At 26.7% G+C, this 16,729-nt stretch overlaps 1 protein-coding gene across 1 annotated transcript; it reads right to left on the bottom strand.

Moving 5' to 3' along the window:
- Positions 1 to 5,645: 5,645 nt before the first annotated feature.
- On the bottom strand, positions 5,646 to 14,737 carry LOC107449980 (peptidyl-prolyl cis-trans isomerase Fkbp12). The gene is made up of 5 exons (XM_016065674.3): positions 14,520 to 14,737; positions 13,131 to 13,178; positions 9,454 to 9,566; positions 9,297 to 9,370; positions 5,646 to 7,365 (listed from the first exon to the last, which is right to left on the bottom strand). The coding sequence occupies exons 1-5, from the start codon at positions 14,554 to 14,556 to the stop codon at positions 7,311 to 7,313; spliced, it is 327 nt and encodes a 108-aa protein (XP_015921160.1). The 5' UTR covers positions 14,557 to 14,737; the 3' UTR covers positions 5,646 to 7,310.
- Positions 14,738 to 16,729: the final 1,992 nt, after the last annotated feature.

Genomic DNA, 16,729 nt, shown 5'->3' with positions numbered 1-16,729 from the left:
AAAAGGGAAAGAAAGAGAAAAGTATTATTTTTTTAAAAATCAAATTCAAGTCGTAGGTAGTGCTTATATAGAATAAATTAATGAAAAATGCTCAGTAACTGAATACGAGGGATAGTATTCAAAAGTTCAATAGAAACAATTAATTTGCATCCTCAACGCAAACGCGGATCTATCCTGGTTTTCATAAGATTGTTGTAAAAAAGAAGTATATAATAAAGTTTTATGAAGAGAAAACATACAAAATCGTTTTGGTTAGAAAAGCTTCAGTGTGAGTATAGAGTATCTTTCACACGAATTCGTTACTTTGCAACTCAATAAAATAATATATAGACAAAAACAATTGGGAGAATGTCACCAAATGCATCCAAAAATTAATTAGAACTAAATAAAAACGTGACGTGACCCTCAGGTCAGGCTCGTACCATGCCCTCTGCTGAAGTACAATTAACCATACTCACCATTACCATTAACTCTTGCAAAGTTGCAACAAAAGCATATACCTACTGGCCTATTTGTCTCTTTTACGTTAAATACATAAAAAAAGTTTTAAAAAATTCGTTCATAAATATTACTATGGGTATATACTGCAAATATGACGCTCATACTTTTAATTTAAATGAATTTGGTGAATCAAAACTTTAGAAATATGCCCGTGAGATTTTAACTCATAAACATACTCCATTAATTAAACTAAGCAAGTTTGTGCGGAAAGTGTAATAAGTTCTTGTACCCTAAAAAAGAAAAGCAACATGGACTTTTCCCCAATTTTAAAACATATGTGTTATTACTTAACTATACAGATTTTTGCACAATCTAAAGCACTTTTCTGCGTGTTTTGGAGAATCTAATTTTTTTTTAATTTCTACAAAAAAAATAATATGAATAAATGGAATTTTAACATATGGCACCCAAATATTTTTTTTTAAACTATCTATAAATATTTCTAGCTATATATGGACTTTCGGAAAATATGATGCTCTTTTTTTATCATGAAACCAATTTCCAATAAATCATCTGTTTCAAAAAAAAAATTAAATTCGACAATTCCCCACCCTACATATGATCTGAACTGTTGATTACTAAGCATTATTAAAATAAAACGACTTCTGATTAAAAATCCAGATCGTCTGATTCCTCAAATCCATTACTTTAAAATCCGTATTCTTAGAAAGCAGGATTATCAGAACAAAAAGCCTTATTTTTCATCAGGAAAACAGGACAACTATAAACCCTGCAATTATAACGATTTTTTCAAAATTTTAAATCATACATATTTAAAAAAAAAAATTCTAAAGTGAAGTAGTTTTACTTAGATGTAAAATTTCGCCTTTTCTTATTATCCACATTCGTAGTCTTTTCTGCTTCGTAGTCTACAATGAAGAATACTTTTTTTAAATAAGAATTCATTGAATAGTTATTGGATTAGAACTTTTTCTATAGAAAAATTGTTAGAATAATGGAGTAGTTTTCGAAGTCTACTTAAAAAAAATATTATTTTTCTAATACATTACTTTGGGATGATGGAGTATTTCTCAAATAGTTTATACTAACATTATTAATCTATAATGCAATTATGAGAAATTTTTCAAATATATTAGATTTTTCAAAAATATTCGATTCCAACTATTACTTGATTTGAACAAAATCGGTCGAATAACTCATAACAAAAAAAAAAAAAATTTTTTTTAAATAAACGACTTTTCAATATTAAATAAAATCAATTCTAAAAAAGGAAGTTTCTTTTATTCCATTTTACTATAGAAAAAAATAAGCACTTCTGTACTTAAAAAAGTATAATCAACGTAAAATTACTAACAAGAAATTTTTTCAAAAACTTGTCTAGCAATAAATAATAATAATTACAGATAACTTAATTTCTGTAATGTTTTAAAAAACGACTAAATATAACTAACATAACGAATGTAACTAAATTATCTGATCAATATATCTTTCTTTTAAAATACTCTACGTATAAACTTACTTTCAGCGTCATCTTAGTAATGTAAAAAATAAATAAAAAGAATAATCAATATCGTTTGAATGGGTAAGGAAAACAAATATCGTTTGAAAAAATAAATTTTTGTCATGAAACATTAGAAATCGGTTTCATGAATATGAGATTTTGGTGAAATTCTTCTAAAACTCTAGGTCTACTTGTTTTCAGAGATCTACATCTTTCGCGTGAGTCTAATTTAGTCATGATGTTGAATGGTCATAATGTGACTAAAAAGTTTAATCCATTTTGTTTCCCTTAAGCAAAGCTGAACTAGATCGCAACTTTGGGAGATTTAGAAAAAATACTAGTGCTAATACTTCACACGAAAAAATTTGTAAACTATTAAAAAATCACACATTAAAAAAATTTATTAAATGTAATAATTTTGAAAGATTTGGTGATCACAGCACACCTTTTTTTAGATTTTTAGAATGCAAATATTTAAATTTCATTATTACAAATGTCTTTTCTTTTAGTTTGATAAAAACCATAGATCCTCGTGTCAAACTTTGCAGGTTAGATTGATTCTATAAAGGAAATTTGTATAGAAATATGCCACATACATCACCGATCTGTATATATTACGGGATTGTGTATACGGGACAATCTTAAATGGTAGAAGTGAAGCCTGCCCAATTCGTTTTAACTCCAGGGTTGGATTAAAACAGTGCTTCCCAAAGTGGGGTACGCGTACCCCCAGGGGTATGGGAACAGTTTAGTGGGGGTACGCTTTCTTATGCGGAATCGCTTGCAACAAACGAAAATTTCAAAAAATTTTATTTAAAAACAAAGCTAGTCATGAAATTTTACGATTACGTATTTTTTTTTATTGGCTATTGTTTTCAAAATTAACAGTTAATAATTAGTGTTGTCAACAGCCAGTTGTGATTTTAAACTTTTGTGCAATTTTTTTATTAATGGTACACAACGTTACAAAAAATTTAGAAAGGGTACACAAAAGTCACGAGTTTGGGAAACGCTGGATTAAGACATGGTGTAACTTGGGACTCTACCAATACCAAAATTTCCCAACATTCAGGTATATTGAAACTTTCTATGAATTGTAATTCCAATTAAGTAAAAATTCGAAAAAGAAAAAAAAGATTTTTTGAAATTTTTAATTTTTTACTAAAGTAATTATTAGTTGTCTACGTCATCAATAACATTCTGTATGAAATATTAAGTACTAGATGTATGTATCATGTTAATATATAATATTAGGTAGTTATACGTTAAGTAAGCAGTAAGAACTAATTTAAAAAAACGAATTGTAATTTTCTGTTTTTCCCAAACTTGTAATAATAAACCAGGAAAATTTAAGAGTTTTATAAATAGTTCATTCGTGGCTTGAGGCAAAATATAAAATTAAGGAGTTTGGTGAGTGGTATTGAAGGAAACAACATAACAAATTTTTTTTTTCCTTCTATTTTTTGCTCTCAAAATACTTAATATGTTTTTAATAATTCTAAATATAAAATTCAAATCACTACACTTGGAAACATCAATAATTACTTTTTATTAAATTTCATAGAACAATTTTATTTTCTTAAGATATAGAGATCCCTTGTAAAGCCCTAAAGAATTCAGGGGCTGGGGCTACGGGCCTATTCGCTTCTGGCTAACTCTTACCAAGCTTATAGACTTAGCTCTTAGAACTTCAATGTCAATCAGTCTAAAAAAAGTTTTTCTTTAAAAAAAAAAAAAAAAAATCCCAACCNAAAAAAAAAAACAACAACCCGGTTGGGTTTTATTCAGCTTCTTTGGGTTTAGATATTACCTAGTTTAACACTTTTCAGATTTAATTTTTAATTTAACAGAGAATTTTAATAAAAAGAAAACATATACGAAAATAATAATTAAGTTATGAATTAAAATAAAAAAAAGTTTTAATTTTAATGTATGTATTAATAAAAGATTCTTAAATTAATTCCTTCCTTCCTTGAGCAAAAATAAAATCATAATATTGGGATTAAAGAAATATACAGTTTTCTGTTTTACTTATTTATAAGCTATAGCTTCATTTTTTAGTTATAAAGTAAGCCTCTTGCAGGCCAACTAACAACAGAACTACTGTTCATTTAACAATTTTTTTAGTAGATTTAGGAATTACTTTAAACTATGCATTTATAGTTAAGTTTTGATTTGAAAATTCCAAAATCGACATATTTAAGATAAATATGAAACCCCTAAATCTATTTATCTTAGTCTTTATTAATCTATTTTAATTATGTTTATAAAAAAAAAAATTGAGCCTGGGCTTTATTGGGTGGGTCGAAAACCCTGATGTCAATGGGTGCAATAGCACTTTAAAATTGCCAACTGGATTTCATTAAAAAATAACTGGTTTTGAGCTATTTCTTTTTATGAAATTTCCGAATATTTATACTGTTTAAAGAAAGAATTGTTTGTTTATTTTTTTTATTTCTAAGAAATAAATTTTCAAGAATCAAGGTGAACAAGAAACAATACATTTCCTCCTCTACTGGGATATGGTGAGAAGATTGTGTAAATACTTTCTAAGGATTGATCAAATATTTATTTACCTTAAATTTCGCTTTACTTTAAATTTTACCTTTTTAACATAATTTTCAAAGTAGTATTCCCATGTACACATGTTAATAAAATAACTAATAACATATAACAATATGTACTCAAAAAATTGTAAATGAGCCATGAAAAAAATTATGAGGACAACGGTAAAATTTTGGATAGCCAATGCTTCAACTCAACCTGGTTCTACGACAAAGGCCAATGCTTCAACTCAACCTGGTTTTAAGAACGAAGGCTTTTAAATGGAAGCATTGAATCAGCGATATACATATATACACAGGTCTGAGTTTGTGGCAACTAGTAAAAGCAGTTACTAACAGTCTTTGTAGGCTATAAACGATGAGTACCAGTACCTAAACAATAGCATCAAAAGAAAATCCAACAAGAAATGTATTAGTTGTCTTAAAATTGACAGTTTTATAAAAAAAAAATTTAACCACACACAATAAATAACATCATTTGCCTTGATTTTTAAAGAGAATTTAAATAATTAAAGCGTTGTAAGATTTTTTATAGCAAAGCTAATAAAATAAGACAAATCAATGCTAAGTGTAAAATATCTATTTTTTATTATGGTATCCTAATTAAAAATGCCTCTCTTTTTCACAAACATAACACCTGACTGTATTTAATTAAACAGAATGGTAAGGAAAAATCTCATACCACATAAGCAAATATATTGGACATGCAAATATTTTCATTAATTTTTTTTTAACTATTGAAAATGTAAAATTATTAAACCACAAAGCATTGTTGCAGATTTCTAGGACACATTAAGATTACTATTTTAAAGAATAGAAAAAAATATTTTATACCAAACTGCTTTGTGATGAATGAAATATTAGCCTGTCTTTAGTTTTGATCTTGACAAATCCTCTACTTTTCTTGTTATGTTCAGAATGAGTAAGGAAAAAATGCTAACTTTACTTCTGCTCTAGCCTTTTTTTTTACAACCTCAATAATTCACAACATGGTTTACAGTAAATCAGGAGTTTTAATTCAGTCAGAAATCTGGAATAAAACATAACTAGCCAGGAGGTTAAATTATTTTTCTTGATATAAAATTAATAATACAACAAATGAAGAAAAAAAATAGAAATGCAGAGGGACATTTTTTTTTATTTATATTCATAAAAATGGGTACATAGCATCTGACAAAATGCACAGACAAAAACATTTCATATGTATAGGCATGAATATATCAATTCTACAATTCACTGACAACAGACCAATTAAATACATAAAAAGTTTACTGTTTTGATGCAGGCGAAAAAGGCCTCATAGTGCAAGATTAGAATAATCAGTTGCATTTTAAATTAAAAATTGCATATATCCTTGATGTTTGGCAGAAAATACTTCAGAGATTTTATTTTTTTACTTACTGCAGGTAATGGAATTACATAATTATCTATACCTATTCAGATTTACTAATCACAAGACCACGATATGAATACACAAATAAATTCACCTCACTTTTATTTTGTTTCGAAAATTTATCACATGTCACATAAATCATAAGATTCGAGGAATATCTTATTGTACTTAGCAGATGTCTAGAACACACTAATTAGTTATAACGAAACAAATAGCATACAATATAGGGATGCCAACCAGATAACTTTACTTAATCAACAATTTCTTTATCCCAAATCTATTTATAATCTTTTAATCCTTTTCCGACAGTTCCTGTTTATTTTAAACACTCAACTTACAAAATATCCCACACCTTTTAAAATAATTATTCAAATACAAATTATTCAAAGAAGTTCATTATTAGCTATGTAATTTAACTTGTAAAATCTGTAGAGGTTAGCATCCCAGAAAAACACTATAACAAGGACTACATAAAATATTAGCTACAAGGAAAAGCATTTTAATTTTTCTAATTACAAGCATCAAAAAAAAATTTTTTTTTAATAATTTATGATTAATAAATATACTTAGAACTAATGATTAACACTTGGTAGAAGCATAGGTAAAACTAAAAATAATCTTCAAAGTTCCAATAAAAGAGAAAATATTGATTCGACAGAAACCCTACTTTTAACAAGTGTCTACATACCACTTTTACCATACTTAGAAATAAGCACACCCAATTTAACCATCACAAGATATTTATGGAAAAGAAAAATAGAAGGCAAAACAAATGCACTGTTAAATTAATTTAATATATTTAATAGTAAAAATAAAACAAAACCTACATAGTTTTAAATGCAATGCTTTAAGATTAGGTGCTACTACAAGAAAACGAATGCACAAAGATATTAAGCAAAATTTAAGCATACTTTTAAGAATAAACTAATATCTACACATCAAGAAATCACAAAATTTGAAACATTTAATTTAAAAACTTTAATTTATAAATAGGTTGCTTTTATAATGATAGCACAAACATTAAATTTTTATATGGGATTATACAACCAAAAATATCTTATTTTCCAGATAAAATTTCAAATGAAACATGGTATCATCAAGATATAAATCAGCCAAGATTTGTTAGGTGAAATACTGTAAATAAAACAAAATACAAAACAATACAAAATTATCTCTCATTTAAAAGAGAAAAAAAAAATATTAATAACTTATGAAATGACCTTAATGTTAAAAATAGAAATAAAAGCATACATTGATTTAAAAATGCAGAAACATAAGAATTTTTCTTATCCAAACAATAAGCAAACAAATGAAATGGAAATAAAACTTGTTTAGGATATTGGTGTGCACTTCTAAATCCATGCACAAATGAGAATAACATGATCATCATTCACTCCAGTTTCAGAAGCTCTACATCAAATGTTAAAGTGGCATTCGGTGGAATAGTAAGCTTGAGTTAAGTGTAAAATTTCATAATATCTTGTTTCATGTAATACAGATTTCAAATATTAATTCCAATGTTAAAATAAAACCTCCAACCTCCTCTCAGTATCTACAAACACATTTCATAAGTTACTCATAAAAACTCTTATCTTAAAGGGGGAAAAAAACCATGAAATAAAGTTAAAAATACTGCCTCATGGACACATTTTTAGCTCCCGCAAATTTCCATAGCTCAAGAAACACAATAGCAGTTTTTATTGTAAGACAAATACTATAAAGACTTAACATTGGTCTATAAATAGATAAGACAGAAAGGACCAGTTTGGCCCTTCCAGTTTGTTTGTGTGAAGATTTAACTAGATACCCAGAATCTTAAAATAAAATCAGAACTAATTTCATAAAAACATAACCGATTTGAAATTCTATAGTATTTTATTAGATTTGGTTAATGAAAATATATGATTAAACGGAACACTGGCTAGACAATTATACATGCACATTAGTTTCTTATATAATTGACTTTTCGTTATAAATAATAGAGATAGCTTTAAAATAACTCTTGCTTTTATTAATGAAACTGGAGCACCTCATATAATATACCAAAGGGTATCTCAGATCCAAAAGTACCTGGGGTAATAGGATATCTACCAAAATACCTAGCTGCCACTTTAGAACCTTCAGTCATTTTAAGTATAAGCACATTTCTATAAGGCTAAGATTTAAATGATTAAATGAGGAGGTAAACTGAATCAAATTATGAAAAGTTAGAAATATTCCATACTTTCAGTAAGTTATTGTTAAAATTACGGAGCAACAAAAAACAAATTAAATGGGCTAAATTGCCGTATTCGTCTTTCTAGGTAAAAAAGACACATTTAATAAATTAACATAAAAATGAAGCAAAAAAAATTATCTAGGAATTTTTTTTTTTTTATAAAATTTAATAATTTTGAAAGATACTCAAAAGTTTTATCAGGCATGTAATGACCAAAANAAAAAAAAAAAAAAACATACCTGTGAACATTGGAGAAATAATGGATATTGATTAGCAACATTTCTTAGGCTATGAGTAAAGTTTTGATACTACATCATGTATAATCATATAAGTAAAAAAGAGAAATTCCAAATAGTAATTAATTAGTGAATAGCCCCATTGAAAAGGATAGCTATTGCATTATTACATTTATAATTATTACATTGTAAACATTTTAAAAAGTTGTAGTTGTTGGAAAAAACTAAGCAGTGTTGCTATTTCTGAATATTCTCATAATTTAATAAAAAATAACAAAAATAAAAGAAAAAAATTTGAGAAAAAATAGAAAAAGAGAGAAACAATAAAAAGTGGAAAATCAGACACTAGAGGAAATATTCCAATTTTAGCAATTAACCAGAATAACTTACACAGTTAACTGCCACTCTAAGTTAATGATAAATAAACAGAATTGCCACAAGACTTAGCAAATTACAGTTTACTTCCAAAATTTTTAGTACATTTCTCCTTAAAGTGAGTCTACATTGAAAATTTTTTAAGATAATTTAAAAGTAAATATTCTAAGATTAAAAAAACAAAAATGCAATTAGCAATTGATTAAATAATTAAATTCATAAATAATTTAATAAAGAGACCTATATTTCTCACCAGTAACCCTTAAAAGCTCAAAATCAATAAATTAAAACACAAGATCAAAAATAAGAGTATAACATTAACAGATAAGATAAAATCGAATAATAATATATATTCACAAGTCTATAATAAAAACATTTAATAAGACTTCAGGCAATGTGAAACTTGCTATCATGAGCTCTAAAATAAAATAAAAACTTAACTCCCAGATTTGTATTAACACACCCACATGCTTTCAAGAATCTGACAAAAAGTAAAAATTTGTTTTCAAAAATTAGAAATGAGAACTGTTTAAAAATAAAAGGATATATTCCAGGATGTCCTAGTGAGCCATAAGCAAAATCAGGTGAGCAAATCAATTTTGCACGCTGTCCTACACTCATCTAAAAAAAATTTAATTGTTGCATATAGTAGTGAAAAAAAGGAAAGAATAGAAGAATCTGATAAGTAACATAACATAAATTACTTGAGCTACACCATTATCCCAGCCTTTAATGACTTCTCCTTTACCTATTCTAAATTTGAAGGGTTTACCTCTATCTCGAGAAGAGTCAAATTTTGACCCGTCAGCTAATGTACCTAAAACAATACAGAACATAAAATAAAACTTCAAAGTACAAAAAAAAAAAATACAAAAAACAGACATAAAAAATTTAATTGGGATATTTTTTTTAAAAACTTAACATATAAGGCAGTGTTTCCCAAACTTATAACTTTTGTGTACCCCTTCAAAATTTTTCGTAACGCTGTGTGTACAACTTGTAAAAAATTTAATGTATTTTTCACAATAAAAAAATTGCACAAAAGTTAAAAATCACAACTGGCTGCTGACACCACTAATTATTAACTGTTAACTCTGCAAAAAATAGCCAATAGAAAAATGCGTAATCGTAAATTTTCATGGCTTACTTTGTTTTTAAATAAAAGTTAATAGATATTTCGCATAAGAACGCGTACCCCCACTAAACTGCTCATATACCCCTGGGGGTACGCGTACCACACTTTGGGAAACACTGATATAAGGAATATAATGAATAAAAAAATTTTAAAAAACTGCACGAGTTTTTTATTAAACACAAAGCCTAAATGTGACAAAAATTGATAAAACAAAGAGATATAAGAAAGCACTAGAAATAAGTCCATTAACACAACTTCTCACAAGCAGATCAGGTAACACCTATCAACAAATAAATGATCATCTTTAATTTCAAATCATAGGCAGCCCTAAATTATAAAATTATTGACTTAATAACAAGAAGAAGAATTTGAAATAGTTTAGGGACAGAGCCCTTTAGAAATTCATCATGATCTTTCTAGTTAATGATAATATTAGTCATAGGCACTGAGTTTACACGAAAACATTTTAGCGTTAACACATTCTTTGTTTAAATAATAAGCTATTCTTATAGTTAGGAGTGTAACAAATAATGATTTGGCTGAATATTCCGCTAAAAATATGCGCCGAATACCGAATAGCAACATTTCGTTTTTTTAAAAACGAAATCATAAATAAATATTTTTTATATAAATAAGTTCAGTAGCTATTGAAAAATAATCAAAACTTAGCCGTATTATTAGGGGCAAAGAGGAAAAAAACTTGAATAAAAGTGTTCAAAATGAAAAAGATTATTAAAAATATTTAAGATAAATTTTAAAAAAAAATGACCAACAGCTATTGAAAAAGAAAAAAAACTCCATTTCTATAAACAAGAAATAGAAAGAAAAAAAAAGTCTTAGTTCTTAAAACAAAAATTTAGTGCTAAAAATAATATTTTTTGGAAAAAAAATTATTCATAAAACGTTAAAAGAGATAATAACTAACAGAAATGCTTTTAAAATTATGAAAACGCCCATTAGCACTGTTATAAAAACGCACATAAAAAAAAAAACAGATTATATACAAAAGCAAAATAGAAAAATAAAAATCGATCTTAATTTTTGAAAGACAATTTTAAACATAAACATCTCAGTTTTCCAATGGTTTAAATTGAAGTTTAAAGTCTAATAAACGCGTGCAAAAAAAAATATTTTGAAAAAGCTAAAACTAAAACAAAAGTCATTCTTAAGTTTTGAATGAAAGATGTAACGTTAAAATCTCAATTTAATTTTTCACATTGCCGTATTTTAAGGAAAAAAGTGGCCATAAAAGAATAGCGTTCATTCGATAGGCTCTTTAAATAATCTGCAATAAAATACTGATAAAAAGAAGAGTTAACGAAAAAAGCTAAAGAGAAACATTTTCCCCCTAGTTCTGAAATATAACATAAACATGGAGAATCAGTTTTCTAGGTTGCCTGTTACTTATCTTACCATATAGGAAATAAGTGACAGTAAAAGAAGAAAGTATAAGAAACGCTCCGTTAAAATGATGCATTATAGTGATTAAAGAAAAAGAAGCAAAAAGGAAACAAATAAAAAAAGAGTTCTCAATTTTCAAGACATAAAGTGATGAAAAAACTAGGAAATTGACTTGAATTAATATAATTTTTAAAAAAAATCAGCACTACAAAATTCATGGTCTAGTATAAAGTAACCTAGTTTCAATTCTTCAAATTTCGCTTTTCCATTTGCCTTTTAGATAATAAATTAACAAGATTTAGAGTTTAACAAATATGTGTAAAAACAATTTCTAACAATGTACAGTTGACTCGCGTTATAACGACCCCATCGGGACTGCCCCAATCTGGTCGTTATATCAAATGGTCGCTATATCAAAATGAGCAAATTTCCTTTGAAAATCGGTCACATAATGGTTTTAAACGTCATAAGGCATGCATATACTATTTGTGGTACACACGTTATAAACCAAAAAAGGATAGGATGCATACATTAATAAAACATAATGATATTTTAACAATTGAATTACAACTGTTAACAATTAAGAATTTTACTTTAAAGTACAGATTAAAAAACATAGTATGACAAAAAAAAATCTAGTTTCTAATGAATTAATTTTTTGATGTACATAATTTGCGGTATATATAACGAATTTTTTTTTATGTTCATAATTTGTAGTATTATAAAGAAGAGTAAACCGAGGAACATAAGCGAGGCTTCATTAGACGAAGACATTAATTTTTTGATGTGCATTAATTTGTTGAAGTAATATGTTAAGAGGACTTAACATATGCGTGCTTGTTCAAGGTCAACCATTCAACCCCACCTTCCAATAGGAAGTTAGAAAAGAGCNACCCTGTTTTTGAGAAAGGGTGAGAAATTCTCACCCATTTTTTTTTCTATGATGAAAACACTGCTTGAATTAATATAATTTTTAAAAAAATCAGCATTACAAAATTCATGGTCTAGTATAAAGTAACCTAGTTTCAATTCTTCAAATTTTGCTTTTCCATTTGCCTTTTAGATAATAAATTAACAAGATTTAGTGTTTAACAAATATGTGTAAAAACAATTTCTAACAATGTATAGTAAAAAATGCCTTTAATATTCCTTATTAAATTTCTTCAAATTTCAGAGAAAAAAAACTTTGTCAAAATTTAAGTTTCCAAATAATACTTTGTCAAACATTCGGCAAAAGGGCTGAATGGACAAATACAGAATAGTGGCCGAATATTTGTTACATCCCTCTTTATAACAGTTATTCATGACTGTTAGCAGATATGCACATGATAAAAAAAAATTTATATTATCCACTATTTTCTTGAAATAAAAGGAAAGGAAAAGTCAGAATTCCCCTGTTTAATCCTTAAAATAATTTCAGAACATTCAGATGCATTAATAGCAAATTTGGTTAGCCAGTAAGTACTTTTAACTTCAAAAAAAAAAAAAAAAACTGCTTCATTTTTAAGAAAAATTATACTGGCATGTATAATAATCAAAGAGCTTAATAAAATTTAAAACACTTTCAGTTAATAGTATAACTATAGTATTAGTTGTCAGTTAATAATATACACAGTTTAAAATTATAACTTTGCTTCATGTAAAAGGCACCTAAACTATAGGTTTTTTAATTTCCTTAATAAACAAGAGCTTTGAAAAATACCCTTAACAATATTCAATAAATAAATACCAATTGGACATAATTTTTAATGAAAATAAATATTTAACACAACAAACACTAGAAAACATGATTATAATTGTGGAGTATAATTAATTAAGTTAGAGAAAGCAGAAATAGAACATTACCAGTATAATGTACAACAACAGTTTGTCCTGTTTTGGGGAATGTTTGACCTGAAATAAAATTGGTACAAATATTAGTTTCTTAAAGTCTAAAATCAATCAAATTTAAAATAATTCCTAAAAAATATAAGTCATTTTATACTTGTAATTTTGACTAGGTACAGCTTGGAATTAATAGTAAATCTGATCATATTTTGTTTAATGAATGAGGAGTGTGTGCTCATCAAGCAAATAATATCAATGATTCAAAGGAAAGAATAAAATGTAATTAATCATGCGAAAAGTGATAATAGGTAGTGATTTGTTTTTCAGTTTCCAGATTGATGTTTTAATCAGTGTATCTTTTACAAAATTACATACTTCATCATATACGTGAAAATTACTTGTCTCAACAATATCTTTTAATAATAACACTCAATTTGTTAAAGTAATTAAACTTTTTTTTTCATTTCTCAATAATAACAAAATAAAGTTTTGATTTATATAAAGTGCCATTTGCTTTCTTTACTAATTTATAAAAGTTTAAAGATTGCAATTTAAATTTTTTGTTTCATAAATTCTTGTTTTTTTCCTGTATTTGTTTTTTTTTCCTTCAAAATATAACAGACATGTGAAAATAGGCACAGACTAGAGACATTTTTTAGTCACATAACCTTTGGACCAGTGACTAAATTTTCTTAACATTTGCCCTTATTAGCATCCATATAAAGATAACTGCTGTAAGTGATATAAATATAACTGCTTATGGAAGGATGAAGTTATGAAAAAAAATTTTTAAATGCAAGAAAACAAAATGTTCACATTCGAAAAAATAAAACTAGGCCCAAATAAATATAAACAAATACAATTTAATTAAAATCCAAAAAAAAAAAACTTTATGAGCTTCCTATTTTGTGGTTTGAATTAAGAGTTTAGAAACATTCGTCCTTTAAGGTATCAAAATTAAGATAACCGCCTTAACTAGAGCAATGAAGTTACATAAGAAGCTTTTTAAAATGTAAGAAAACAAAATGTCCACATTCGAAAGGATCAAACGAAGCTCAAGAAAATATAAACAAATGCAATTTATTTATAATATAAAATTTATAATCCTTTTATAAGTTTTTTTTTGGTTTGAGCTGGCAGTTTAGAAAAAAAAATTTAATATCAATCATATTTGTAATAGGTTTATGCAAAAATCGATAAATAAGTGAATCGCGAAGAGCAAGCGAATGGGTGTGGATCTAATTTAAAGAATGTCAAAAACTTAGTCCTTCAGACATAAACTTTTGACAATTTATAAGATAAATAACATAATAAAACAAATATAAATTTCGATGCAAATTTTAAAAGGTAACATATTTTATTATTAACATTATCGATAAATGGATTATTTACAAACATTAAACTTACCATCACCCGGTTTAATCGTTTCAATCTCAACTCCCATTTCTGTAATTGGTAGATAAAAGTTTATAAAAAAAAGAATTAAAAAAACAAGGTATATAAATTACAAATAGAATTTATTAATAAAAAAAAACTTAAAAATTCATCAACTACTGAAAAGTACAAAAAATACTTTTGTTACGGTAGTAAAAGATTAGTTGTCTCTGGTCTCTAACGGCTAAACCGTAAAAGAAAAAATTTTTAAATATGAGGCTAAACTTCTAGCTTAGATCTATGGCGCAATTCCAACAACGCGTTAACGCATTTCCGTTCAATGCACAGTCTTTAAAAAAAAATAGTTCATGTATTTAACGCTAGATGCCGTAGTCCACTACAAAAGCTACGAAAATTTCAAGGATATGAATCAAAATTTCAGTAAGTGCTAACGTCTAGAATAGATTATCTTCGAATTTTACACCATTTAAAAATTATAACAGACTAAATAATATTATTTTTCTCCTTTTTTTTTGCACCACTAAAGATTAAATTAATAAAAATTAGAACTTATGTTAGATGTGTCTACTTCTAGAAACGTATTGATGTTACGTAAAAAAACTGACTGAATGACACACGTGAAAAATTAACTTCATTCGTTAGATATTACACAATTTTTTTCATGATTTTCTGTATTGTGTAACTGTTCTGGTTAAAAGATATTATGAAAAGATAGGTGTACGTAGAAAGGAATAGATATTTAATAAAAAACGAGCGAAAATTCGTATGTTTGAAGGAAATATTATAACATTGCAATTAACAAAATTGTATATAGAAATGGAGATGCAATTAGACATTTGAAAGAGACTGGCTTTTGTAGTTTTCTTAAAAAAATTATTAAAATGCTTTCTATTGTATGCATATAAATTTTGCGAAATAAATATAAAAAATTGAATTCTAGTCATATTCAATTTAATTAATTCTTAACGAAATTTTCACAGTTTTCTCATTAATTTAGTTAATTTTATTTTGCATCATCTTCTGCTTTAGATCACTTTTATGCTTTAGATCACTAGCTATTTGCAAGCAATCACCTATGAAACAAACCACGTTTCCATGAGTTCAGCGATTGCAAAAATACTACAAATTTGGTAAGAAGCTTTGAATACCAAATTTATTTTCAACGTGCAACACCTTTTTAAACAACATGTAATTCCTACATAAATTCTTTATTTTTGAAAGACACTAGGTGTTGTGAGGCAGCTTTTTATTCTTTTTTTGTATTTATTATAATCTATATTTCAGTTTCAATTCTCAGTGTAAATATTTTTTTCCACAAATATTGTCTTATAAATCTGGTTAATTTTCGCTTCTTTAACCTAATAAATTTTTTAAAACCAACTCATTAAATTTTCTTTTTATTAGAGAGTTTTTTTTCTTTCCAAATATGAACAAAGGAGAATACTTTACAAATATTTTTGAATGTGTATTTTAAATCTTCGAGAAGACTTATTCAAAAATTTAATTCCGTCATACCCATAATATTGAAATTGTTGGTATACTAACAATAGGGGCTGAAATTAAGCTGTTTATAAAATTTAAAAAAATACTATTATTAATAGAAATTAAATAATAACAATTTGAGAAATCAATTAAAAAAATTAATGCAGAAGAACAAAAGAAAATTAAGAACGACAGAAATATAATATATTAAAAATAGCATTTCACTGAAAAAAAGGATTTAATATTTGCAATTTCATTTTTTTTTTGACAGTATAAAAACTCGACAATCAGTGTAACTAAAATAAAAATTCCACCAAAGATTTTCAGAGTAGCAAAGATTTTCATTATTATTTAAAAAAATAATAACTTAAAAATTTTAAACAGCTGCTTTTTTCTCAATATTTCTGTAAAACTCACTTAATGGAACTTGAATAGCTGCATTATAATGGAATGTATGGTCGATTTCAGCTAATTTGTAATGAATACAGCCCTGGGTTACGCATCATCCTCAGGCTTCTTCACAACTTGATCCATTCAGTCTTTTGTACAACTACTCATCCAAGTACTTCGGATTGTTGTTGTTGGCGTATGCCTGTTTAGGCAGAAGGGGTTCGATTGTTCTTGTTTTTCAGTGGCGCCATCTATGGCCAAGAATTCGACTTCTGCCACACCATACGTCGCACCAGTTTATAGGGCTGACTCGTTCATACATCCATTCATTCATCCACAGATCGGAATTT

This window comes from Parasteatoda tepidariorum, chromosome 5 (genome assembly GCF_043381705.1).
Source record: "Parasteatoda tepidariorum isolate YZ-2023 chromosome 5, CAS_Ptep_4.0, whole genome shotgun sequence".
NCBI classification, from domain to species: domain Eukaryota; kingdom Metazoa; phylum Arthropoda; class Arachnida; order Araneae; family Theridiidae; genus Parasteatoda; species Parasteatoda tepidariorum.
Note: the sequence above shows the minus strand (reverse complement) of the source record. Positions and strands in the feature narration are given on the sequence as shown.

Bases quoted from the DNA above. Each gene is read 5' to 3' on its own strand.
- LOC107449980 (XM_016065674.3), bottom strand. From the start codon at position 14,556: ATGGGAGTTGAGATTGAAACGATTAAACCGGGTGATG. The intron at 13,179-14,519 runs GTAAGTTTAATG...ATTTTATTTCAG, and splicing joins AACGATTAAACCGGGTGATG to GTCAAACATTCCCCAAAACA. The intron at 9,371-9,453 runs GTAATTTATGTT...AATTTTTTTTAG, and splicing joins GGGATAATGGTGTAGCTCAA to ATGAGTGTAGGACAGCGTGC.